Below are 12482 nucleotides of genomic sequence, written 5' to 3' on the forward strand. Positions count from 1 at the left end.
CAATGGGGAATATGTTCCCTATTGTCCCTGTTTGTAGTGTGGTTAAAATAAGCATACACGTGTTGTGATGGTAGATGAAACGAAATCATAAATCTATCTCTGTCAAGGATAACGATGAGCAAAAGAACACAAAGCTCCTCAGTGTTGATGGAAAATATTTAAAGTGCAGTTCACACTGTCAAATGGATTTAAATACTCTGACGCATGGGATTATGTTGATTGATGTGGACGAGTGCTGAAGGACGTCCTATAGGTGTCCTCAGCGGGATGGCAACCCCAGCACTGAGATCTTCCGTTGGGACGCCCTGCAGTCGGGGAGCCCCAGGCATGTGTCAGGGCTAACCAAAGGCAAATCACCGGCCAAGGACGCCATGCAACCCACACGGTTGTTAGAATTCTGAAGTGTGGTCTGTTTAATGTGTGACCATGTAAAGGTGAAGACATGTAAATGAGCAGCTCCAGTGTGCACATGTTCGAATTGTTAGTTTAATGGCCTACTGGGGTGCTAAGATTAGTTACGCAGTCAATCTGGTAATGGCAGAGGAAGCAGCGTGTGCACCATTGTTCCCTTTGTGATGTCTGAATATCTTTATGATGCCACGCCGACTTGCATGTGATGGTGCTGCTAAGTGAGCGGACAGAAAAACACGCCACACGTTTGATTCTTCACATCTTTTCCTGTTAGTTTATTTTTTCAGTTGCTTAGAAAAACAAAACAAACAAGAGCTCACGAGATGACACACTATTGCCAATCTACAGGATTTTATCAATACTCATGAGAATATGCAAATGAAGGGGAGTCTCATTCAGTTGTCGAGTAAGTCATGTGACCCGAGCAGAGGGGTCTAAGGGCACGCGGGGTGGGGGGGCTCCAGAGCCACAGACGATGGGGGGCGATCCCCACCTGCCCCCATCTGCAGTGAGAGCCAGTCGTTCTTTGCATAATGAAAACTCACTGGTGGGTCTTTATTTCATTTACTCAAACACGGTAATACCACACTTACACAGCAAGCTAGGTATCACAATGGTTTCATGTCTTGAAAAACCCACCAGATGGGAAATATATATAAATGAGCTAAATATAATTTAAATAGAAACCTAGAAACAAAATAAAGACAAGAAAATAAAAACAATAACTCCTTAAGCAAGACACACTTACAGATGATTAGGCTGCACCTCAACAACACATTTGTGAGCATTATTCACCTTTCTCCTCTAGCTAATCTTCTGGGTTGTGTTCCTACCACACAGGATCTTAATTCTTGATGCAAGACAGAGAAAATTATATAAAAACACTTAAAACTGCCCACAGGGATTCAATGGGAAACTAAGTATGTATGTGTGCGTGTGTGAATACTCCCAAATCAAAGACCGATTTCCTGATAGAAACGCATGGAAAGGCCGAACTTCAGCCACAAAACCACAATCTTCCTGTGTGTAACATCTCTGTTGCACCTCTATCCCAATGGTTTTAAATACTTGTAAATATACTGTAAGCAGATTATAGATAAAGCCCATTTACAAATGGTACATGATTGGCTTGGTACGTCGATATCATAGTTCACACGATAGCTGGAATAAGGGTCACATATGACTAGCTAATGAGGTCATACAACAAGATTTCTTCTTTTCCTCATTGTCCTCTTCAAATACACATTAATAGTCATTTTCCCCAAAATCAAAGCAAATACAGTCAATATTAAACACTTGCAAAATGTCCACTGCAAAGAATGGCTTGAGTAGGAGAATCTTTTTTAAAGAAGCATTTCACTTCTACTTCTCTTTATGCCATGCTCTTTTTTTGTGTTTTGACAACATTTTTTTCCTCTTCAAAGTATTTTCTCTTCAGCAACATTACGGTTTGAATAAGTCCAACATATTTTTCCTCAGCATGCCCTCTGCCGAACACGAGAGCTCCTATAAAAGATGGATAGATGACAAGGCCACTATTCCATTAAAACATCCTAACATCCCTCACTATGCTCAACCCATTCGTCTCACTACTGAGATTTTCAATATTAATCCACAAGCACTGATTCCAATTCAAACTTCTGCCTTTTTTTAGAATTTAAAAGCAAAACAGTGCAAACAAATCAAATCTGTGCAATAAGGCCTATCGCTAACACCTCATACATACATTTCATCATAAAAACAAGACTTCAAAATGGACAATAAAAACACTAAATGATTAAAAAAATAATATAATAACAATATCAAAGATGTGGTTAACAAAGCACGTACATGCACGTCTTACAGGAGAGACCCTCTGTAGGACAAAACAAAGGAAATATCAGACAGCAGTGTTTTGTTTTGTTTTAATGCTTTTCTAATGCTCGCCCACTCCCCCCCCCTCAATATTCCTACTTCTTCTATTGGCGACACCGGGCCGAGCTCGGGGAGCAGGGTGCCAGAGGGGTGTGTCGTCTCACATGGGCTCAAGCAGCCATCTGCCACCCAGCTCCAGCCAGCCTGATCCTTATCCTCCGCCCAGCCAGGCCCAGCAGGCCCGCTGTCTCATCCCCACAAAAAGGCTTCCTGCTGGGGAGTGTGGAGCTGGGGAGACAAAGGCAGGGAGGAGCTGTGGGAGCTGGGGAGCTCCACAGCGAGGCCCTTTGACCTGGTCCCTGGCCCGGCGGGGCAGACGGCCCAGACAGACAGCACTGTGTCTGCACCCTGCCGCCTACTCCTCCTCTCTCTCTTTTATCAGCCACACAGACCCCAGGGGCTGAGGAAGAGACAGGGGAGGGGGGAGGAGAAGGAGACAGAGAGAAGGGGAGGGTGGTGGGCAAATGAGCACAATGAAGAGACTGACACGGACTAACCTGACCTACCCCTCCTCCCTCCTCCATTCATCTTTGGGTACGAATCTCTCTATTCCCTACAGGCATGCTGCTGCTGCCTTCTCCTCCTCTCCCCTGTGTGACCCCTTTGTTGTCTCCCCCTTCGTTATCCCTTGGCAGCCAGCCCTGTGTGGCCAAGCATGCCCCTACTGGCCACATATACGCTGCTGTTGTGTGTCAAATACGCTTTTCATTGTTTGAACCCCACATGTAGTGTTGCCTTGGTGGCTCAGGGGTCCTGTTTAGTGGAAAGTCAGTTTTTTTTTTTGCGGCAGTGGTCACCCATCTTGGAGAAATTAGTGAAATGTACAATACAAACGTAAAGCATGTATTCATTTTAGGGAAGATAGTGTTGTTAAATTCCTATGTTTTGGTAAACGTAGAAGAGAACATTGATGCTCAACTTGAAAAATGTTTCTGCGGGGCGACCGAGGGGGGCTTGTCTCCTCTCCACCTGTGGGAGCTGGCACCTAGGCAGTGGTGGTGGTGAGCTTTTGGATGGTGCGGTTGTAGTATTGAGTGGTGAGAGCCTCCAGGGGGTTCCAGCGGTGCGCATGCAGCTCGATGACCTCCATGAGGAGGGAGCGGGTCAGCGGCGATTCGCCCGGGCTGAGCATCTTGTCCCTGACGGTGGCGAGTAGCTCCGTCATCATCTCAGGGAGCTGCTCCTCCAGGAGACGCCCCATGCTCTGCAACTGGTGGAGAAACGAGCAGAGGGAGGGAGGAGGTGAGAGAAAGTATGTATGTCGCTAAACAGAGAGCAAAACACAACGTCTGGCACCTTGTTACTGTAGATGCAGTCAGACAGGAGAGTTCACACACCCTGTGGCAATGTAGCGTGTGTGTGAGAGTCATCAGGACTGCAAGGAATGCGTTTGTGAGCATCTGGGAATTGGTAGCCAACCGGAGCTCACCTATATTTGCTCTTTGTGTTCTTTCAACCTCGTTTTATTGTTTTCTTATCATTGCTGCTGAGAGATTTCGGTTCTTGCACAACGACCCACGTCTGATTAAATCCATAGTTGTACTTAAATTCACCTACACTACTTTATTATTCATAACCCTCAGGAGACGACCGTGGAACACCAAAGATATGGGTTTGAGATTGTGAATACTGTGGACCGCTCCAGCCTGTACCGCGCATTAAAATGAAACATGGCTTTTATGGGTTTCAATATAGGCTGAATTCATTTTTTACATACATTTGTTCAGATGTTTTACTGCATTTAATTTGTTGCCTTGCTCTCAAATTCAAATCAGCCTTTTGCTTGAAACAAAAACATGAGTATTAACTATGTGTGTGTGTGTGTGTGTGTGCGTGTGTAGGGGGTGGAAACATACCTCCATTGAACAGCACAGCACAGCATCTTCCTTTACATCAGTGGACTCCAGTAGCTATAAAGGGACAAGAGCAGATACTATTTGAGTATACTGGGAAAGCAAAGAGCCGCACAGCAAACCCCAACAAGGCAGATTTATAAAACGGTGTATATATTTAGATGTAGGCCACAGTAGGAGATTAAGCAAATGCAAGTGTGTGTGTGTTCATCAGTTCACAAGAGATGGAAAAATAAAGACCTAATCCCAATTGTAAATATTTTTCTACATTAACATTTTTAATCTTGGAAGACAACACACCAGGCTTTCATCCTGGCAAACTAGCTAACCGTCAGACATCAAGGCTGGCTCTGTGCACACTGTATATCCGCGTGCACACAAACAGTGCAGCCAAAAACTAACTGTGAAGCTGGTAAACATGCTAGCTGGCTTTCCACCCCCCCTCCAGTGGCCCCATGCACAGATGGGCATATAACTGGCACTTTCAAACAATGCAGGGAGCGAAGGCCACAAAGGGAGATAGACCCACATAGAGCCTCCCATAGATGTATAGATCTAAATCTGTGCACATCTAGAGCCAGATTACAGTATACAGATTACAACATGCTCCTTTTTTTACTCCTCTGCTCATCAGTTTAAGTGCTACTTTGATTTTCCTGAGGGAGGGAAAGGAAGGAACAAGGAGGAAGGGAGGGGAGGTTTTTTTTCTGTAGTGATGTCTAAATAAATCTTAAATGAGTACAACTGCTGCACAGTGAACCAAATGAAGTAAAATGCAAAGATCAGGAACAGTTATGGAAAAATGAGTGATAGAGAACTGTTTAGAAGCAGTCTGTCATTACAAGGTGTCTTGGAACAGCTCTAATCAATATTTTTCAGTTATGTTGGACAATCACAATGTCAAAATGGCTTTACATGCACAAAGTGTTATTTAGATATACTTATATGAAACTAAACTACAAGGTTGATTGATAAAGAGTGAGATAATGCATTCAAGCCAAATAACCCAACCAATAGTTTTTCTGATTCTAACTTTTGTAGAAGAAGTTCATACTACTTAACTTTGATTATATGCATGCTTTGAGAGCAAGACAGAAAAGAAAACAAAGACATGGAAATTGTTTCGGATTCTTTGAAACTAAAAAAAGAAAGGATACTTCAATCCAAATGCTTTTATTTCCCCGCTGTAAGCGTAATGGTATTCCACCTATGATTCAGGCCTGGCAGCTGCGTGGACGGGAGCTACTCAGCGTGCTGAGGCAGGCGTGGTGACAGTAGGGCTGTTTGATGTGGGAACTACAGTCTCGTCGTTCCCAGAGAAGGAGAGCCGTGTGACATGCAGGATTGGCTCATAATGAGTTCTCTGGGGAGTCCAACACGTTTAAAATGGACTAATCTATACTCATGTATAATCGGTTCTCCTGGCAACTGAGGTAGCTCACTTTTCCCTCTTCTGTTTTTTTAAAGTGGAAGAGGAACAGCTGCAGGAAAACAACCTTTCTGAGAGACTACTTCAAGCACAAAGTCTCTCTGCTGAAGCTGAAGCAGACAGATCTCTGGTTAGTGACATCACAGAGAAACAAAAACTCTGCACGGGGAAGCACTGGGATTCTGTGTGATTTCCATTTACTGTAATTTCACTCGAAACATATTTGATCTGGAACATAAAAAGCTATGCAAACTAGGACAGCCATAATCATCTTGTAGCACTAAATGGAAAATATAAATCAACAACTCGAATGACTCAGTGAAGTCAGCTAGAAAAACATTCATACTTATTTAAATATTCTGCGAAAGCTTCATCTGTCCTTCAGCTTGAATTCACTCATGCATATTTTGAAACCTGTCATCATAAGCTGGCTAAAAAGAAAAGTAAATGATGTACGAGTGCTGAAAGAAAAACATTTTTCATCAGAGTACTAATGACACGCAGAGCGCTCAAAGTTAATGACTACTTCAACTTGAACTCCCCTTCCAATAGCTGCATAGCAACAGAAGCATCAGATCGAGAAACTTCCCTTAGTAACATTACACATCATCCTATTTTTGTACTTTACTAACTGCTTGACAAGAAAAACACTACAAACAAAGCACTCACAGTAGCATGATGCTCAATATTTACAGTTTATCTGAAGAATGATTGATAAGATGTGAGTTAATTGCCGGACACCGTGAGGGCCCATGTTGACTTTAAAAAGGGATACCAAGGCACATTATAAATAGTTCCTGTTGTCTCCTCCAGACAGTGTGTGTGCAACTGTAAACCACCATGGGCCACATGCTTTTTTTATGTTAATGTGAGCGCCCTGCTACCTGCCTTCTGATTGGCTGTTCAGGTCTGTTCCCCCTTAATAAAGAAATGTTGGATTATTCCTTTATTTTTTTTAAAGGTGCAGTACCATACTTTACTACAATGGTTTGGGTAAATGTCTCTGCCAGTGTAGGTGTATCCAAATTATAATTGATATGTTTGCTTTGACACTTAGTCAACGTTTATCTTACTTAGGGCATCTATGTGAATTGTGCGCATATTCAAAACGTTTGGTCTGTGAGTGTTGACAGGCTTAGATCACCGCTCGCTGACCTGCGTCTATATGAACAGCTGTCATGTACACTTTAAACACACTTCCTTACACACCTTAGCTTTTACCTAAGCCTGTTCTGCAGGCTATAACTACAGAGGACAGCTGCTGTAAAATGCACTGCCACACAGAACACGAGCTGGCACATACTGTGTACTCTCATGCAAACACACAGGCGGGTGCACATTATGGCACATAGCTTGTAACAGAATCTGACATCTACATGTTACGACAGGAGAAACAAAAAAAACAGACGGCTAAAAATGGGGAACAATGGCTCCTGGACATGGAGATGTTATTAGAAATGATTTTGCCATATAGGTGTGACACCACTGATGCTGGAATACGGAGGTGTGTAACACCATACGTCCACACCCTCGGTCATGTTGCGGAGTCCTCTAACAAGCTGAGATAATGATTATTCTGGGCATACGCTCAGACAGGGTGTGGATGGCATTTGTTGTGTGTTGATTGTTTGTTAGCGAGACGCTGGGTGTGTGTTGCGCGCCAGACGGGCAGAGGTGTGGACGTGGGCGGTGAAACTACCTTGCACGTGTCTGAAAACCTGCCATTATCTATTCTCTCTCTGAAAACTCCACATTAAAAATGTGTTTCACTCCCTGTCATCTCCCCTCTCCCTTCTCCTTTCTCTGCTACCTGTCGTGCCGTCAGTTAACTTCCTCCGCAGTAACTGTCAACCTGACCACAGCCTTCTCAGCTTCCTCTTACCCTCTTACCTCTTCTCTCTTTCTCCCTCCCCCCGTCCTCACTCACTTCCCCTTTCAATATCCCATCTGCCTTTAACCACTTCTGTATTGCGTCTGCTGTGGCACCCCATATGGTTTCCATGGTCACCAAAGGAGTATGTCTAAGAGAGTACGGGCATTTGATCAGAAGTGGACCTGGTGTCAAGCATTTTCTTGGAAGTGGTGGTGACCTGACTGTTTGAACCACTTACCAAACCCTGAAGAGTCTAGACAGGGTTTGGCAAAAAACAGGAAACTTGCTTGTTCCGATCGTAACAGACAACATAAACAGACACAGCTGGAAACCTTCCTCTTACTGGAATAAGCAGACCAGTTGATTAAATGGTAAATAAACATACTTGTTAGTACATTATTGATCAGGATACAGACCTCTCGTAGGCAGGTGTAGATGGGACACACCAGCACCCTGAATGGGTCTGCAGAGCTGCTCCTCATGGTGCCAAACACCTCACACAAGAAGGTGATGAAACCTAACCACCTCTCCACATCCGACTGCTGGAGCTCCTCTCGACGGGCAAAGTCCCTCTGTGAAGGGAAAGAAAAGACAGATGGATACAAAGTTTGAAAATACACTGAAACTCTACAGGCTGAATCGCTTCTGTAGTAGTTGTAGAAGTAGGCCGTAGGTAGGTGGATATTAAAGTGTCCCATAAACTCATCAGCAGTGGCGATAATCACCATTAACATCTCTGCTATCTCCCTGATGGGAGTTTTTGTAGGTGGCACAGATATTAACCTCGCAGCATGAAGTACTTGAAGCCAAAAAGCGGTTGAAAAACACATTAAACCAATCCATGAATTTCATTTTCTGCCAGAAGTAGAGGAGAATATGTTAATTTGGTTTGAAAGTGAAGGGTACTGAACTGTGTCAGTGCTGTAAAAGTGTTGGGGCTAATATGGGTTAATGCCTAATGCGCACTTTTAAAGATGTTATACGGCAGGTTAAACTGAAACTGTATGCACTCAGAGGAACTCACTCTGCTTTTCCAGAGACTAAAGTGCACTAGAGAAACTGGCGGCGTATGTTCTCACATACTCGTACAACACCGCCGAAAGTCTGCTTGTACACAGACATACACAGAATATGTGTCCTTGAATGGACCAACCAACGAAACGATGATGAGGAAGGTGACAAAAGCATTAGTGAACAACAAAAGGCCACATGCTCTCCTCAGCTTTAGATAAATAGGATATTTCATAGGCACCAGTCTGACCATGTTTAATGAAAGCATCTTCCCTGGTGCCTTTTTTTTTAAAAACACTTTTTATAGAGCCACACTAATTGCCCCCATATTGAGATCCAGCGATCAGGGAGCAACGTCATTAATTATGGCCTTCATGAACCCACTTATGACATTTAAAATGTTTAAAAGCCAAAAGCCAAAATGTCAAAGACCAGGAGGGGGTCCAGGCTGACTGGGAAGTGGGAATTAAAGTGAGAAATAAACAAAGAGGATGTGACCACAGAGCTGTGAAAAAGGGGGGAAAATAATAAAGCAGAGAAAGAGGGGAAAATAATTACGGTGGGATTTACTACTGCTGGGTCAGGGAAAAAAATCACAACATCTAAAGAAATGGAAAAACTAAGAGTGTGGGATAGCAGTCGAAAAAAAGCATCTGCGGGAAAAGAAACAGGAGTGGGAGTGAAAGAAGGGTAAAAGGCAGCAGGTGGGATAACATTTAGATCTGGGATGTCTTCTGGAAACAGCGTGTTTGTCTTGCCTACTTTTACAGCATCGGCCACACTGGCAGGTCTCGCCTGACTCGTGACAGAGAGAGGGGCGAAGAGGAGGAGAATGTTAAGAAAGAAAGGGAATGGAAGTGTGCAGGGAGAAGTAGCGAGGCATTGGCCCGTGTCGTTCTGGGTGAGGGGAGGCGATAAGACGGGGAAGCGCGGTAATAGAGAGCTCATGAGGGACGAGGGGGGGGTGGGAGGCAGGGAAATATATAACGGCTGAGAGGATGTTTTCATCATGGGTGCAGGACTGGAACTGTGCAGTTGAGTGAAAGGGTGGAAGGACGAAGGGATGGTGGGGGGCAGTCTCTCTCCCCTGGGTGTTTAGATTAGAAACTTTGCCCACTGACATTTACAACATCACACACACAGTTTGGCTTCCACCTGAAAGTGCTTCCTCATAAAACGAAGTGGGTATGAGGCTACTGAACAAGATTTTGGTAAAACAAACATAAAAAATGACTGGTTTGCCAAATAAATATGCAACAGACTTTGTGAAAAATGAAAGGGAGTATGTCATTTCTATCCTTTTGTTTTTAATGACTCACTCATGGAAAAATACCATGGCACTGTTAAACAAATTGTGTCCTTGTGTCTTTTTTTTATCATACAGCTATCTTTGTCAAACTGCATTTGGTTGAAAGCTAGCTAAGCTAGTTTAACTACCAGAAAAATACACTTGCACGACTAAATCCAGCAAAATGAATGATGGGTGTTCTTTAAAGAAAATCAAGTCAGGTCCATGAATGAGTAAGTTTTAAACATTTTAGTAGCTAACCCATTTCCTGCCCTCACCTGCAGCATGTTGAGCAGCAGAGACCTGAACTTGGTCCCCTCCACCATGAACAGCGCCATCTTGTCACAGAGCTTGGCGGCTGTGGCGGCGAAGCTCCTGTCCGACACGGCTTTACAGTAGATGGTGCTGACCACCTGAGCCAGGGTCTCCTCGGACCGCGCCGAGCACTGTGCCTCCTCCATGAAGGAGGCCAGCTGCTGCTCCACACCGCTGCTGTTGCTCCTCATGCTGTTGAGAAGCTCCACCAGCCGGTCCATGCTCTGTGAGCCGGGGCCGGACGCCTCCACACAAGACTCTTCCTGAGGGGGGAGATGGAAATAGTCGTGAGTGGTAAGTGACCATGTTCAGTTTCACAAGCTAGGAGAATTTATTCAGGGATTTCATAGCATGCTGACTTTTTTTTGAAAAATGCATATACAGGTAGACAGGCTGTTATTTCTGCTGATGAAAAGCAGTTCAGCCTTAGTTACATTAAGCTCATTTAAACCAGTTATAATTTTTTTGAGTCTACTTTATGTATATGCTTCTCTGGTGCACAGCTCACATGTTTTGGTACATTGTGGAAGAGAATCCCCATTTTAGAATTTTGATTCTGGCCTTGGGTCCTTTATTACCTTTCATTCCTCCCCCCCTCTCTCTCCAATGTCTACACTGTTCTCAAATAAAAGAAATATTCCGACCCAACAACCTTATTTCTAAATAAGTAGCAAATTAAATGTGAAATTTTAAGTTCGGTTAACCCTTATCAAACAGAAACTGGCTTTGACATTAGATTCATTGTTTCACTGACAACAGTGTTTATCAATTCTTGCCTGGCTTCTCTGCTGGGTAGTGCCGCGCTGTCAAACCAAACCACCCCTGTTGGTAATGAGTTAGAAGAGGGAGACGAAGCTGAGAGCAGCAACGCAGTTGGCTGACTGGCCAGTTTAGTTCACACAGTGGAAAACATCAGAAACTGTTACGCTAATGCCTCTTTTGTTTCCTCACCTCCTTAGTGAGAACATGTTCGCCCCTCCCTGCCAGTCTGGGTGTGTCCTCATGAATGCTTAATAACCAAGCAGACGAATGACTAAAGCAAGGCAGTGCAACACACCTATGTGTCTACTCCACTGTCTATACATTTTAATGAGTACGTGTGTGTGTGTGTGTGTGTGTGTGTGTGTGTGTGTGTGGACATTATGAAAGTAATTGTACAACTAAATGGTAGCATGTGTGTACACAGACACATTAGTCCTGATAGCCCTAATACTGACTGGCAGGCACTAAGCAGCTTTTCCGTACCTTGTCCTTTAGTCTCCTCCTCAGCCTCTCCTTTGACGACTGCAGCAAGTCGACTTTGGGCCGTTCCGACTGGCCCTCGCTTGCCTTTCTACTTCCTGGTGGGTTGAGAGATTCCTTTTTAAATGTTGGTTGGGGGAAAGCGTGTGTGTTTGGTGTGGACTCGGGTCTGGGCGATTCAGTGGGACTCTTACAACTGTAGTCTTGAGGTGCGCTGATCTGCTCCTCCCCTGCTTTTACATTCTCAGTCTGTTTGTCTTTGGTTATTCTTGGGGGTACTCCTTTATCCCCTGTAAAGTTCGTCTGTCCGTATCCCTGACCTTTCTGATTTGGGTGCCAACGCCGGTTCTGGCTGTATCCGTGGTGCGGGGGTGCTCCCTGGCGCTGCCCATGTCCCCCTTGGTACTGGCGCGGCGGCCGACCTGCGCTACTGTTTCTGTTATCTCCCTGTTCCGGTATGTTCTGCTGCTGTTGGTTTAAAGACTGTTGTTGGGTTGGATCCCTCTGATGCTGTGGTGACTGTTGTTGTATCAGCTGAGGTTGGTTCTTCACTCCTCCGCCTCCGCTTCCTCCGCCGCCACCTCCTACTACTCCTCCTCCTCCTCCTCCTCCTCCCTGAGGCCGCTGCTGTCTCCTGGATTGAGAGAAGGTTTTAGAAAGCTTAATTGTGATGTAGCAGCAGTTTGAATCCCCCACTGTGTCACAATGGCACCAAAATGGCCTACAGCGTCCACCCTGCCCCTCTGTCTCCCAAAAGCACAATTTGGTAAAAAAGTTAAATTCTCTGCTTTCTTTAACTCTGGTTCTGGCCCAGACTAAACTCTTCTGTATATACTATGAAGATTCACAACTAGACACAAACAGTTACCCATCATCCACGGATACAACCTTTACTCAACTAGAAATCCAAAAGCCCAATGACTGCTTACATGTGGATGCACAGTATGTCTGTGTATTCCTGTCCTGCATAGCTCTGTTCTTTCGCTGCACTGGCTCTGGGCTTCACAAGCTGCTGACATATGGTCCAGGGGATTAGTCACCCTGGCACCAAGGAGGCAGCCTATTATCTGCCTCAGCCAGTGAACCTTTGCTCCCTTAACACCCCCCTCAACTCTTTAAATGCTTTTTATATCATGAAATTGTGCA

The 12482-nt window shown here is 44.5% G+C and overlaps 1 protein-coding gene across 2 annotated transcripts in view; it reads right to left on the reverse strand.

The window, feature by feature from the left end:
- Nucleotides 1-657: 657 nt before the first annotated feature.
- The window catches only part of ctif (CBP80/20-dependent translation initiation factor), a 40727-nt gene continuing 28902 nt past the window's right edge, over nt 658-12482 (reverse strand). For both annotated transcript variants that reach the window (XM_063889779.1, XM_063889778.1), the window contains 5 exons: nt 11340-11970; nt 10058-10357; nt 7897-8052; nt 4182-4235; nt 658-3535 (listed from right to left, as the gene is read on the reverse strand). In XM_063889779.1, the coding sequence (XP_063745849.1) occupies nt 3311-3535; nt 4182-4235; nt 7897-8052; nt 10058-10357; nt 11340-11970 (1366 nt within the window). In that variant the 3' untranslated portion in view covers nt 658-3310. The remainder of the gene's footprint in view (nt 3536-4181; nt 4236-7896; nt 8053-10057; nt 10358-11339; nt 11971-12482) is intronic.

This window comes from Eleginops maclovinus, chromosome 8 (genome assembly GCF_036324505.1).
Source record: "Eleginops maclovinus isolate JMC-PN-2008 ecotype Puerto Natales chromosome 8, JC_Emac_rtc_rv5, whole genome shotgun sequence".
NCBI lineage: Eukaryota > Metazoa > Chordata > Actinopteri > Perciformes > Eleginopidae > Eleginops > Eleginops maclovinus.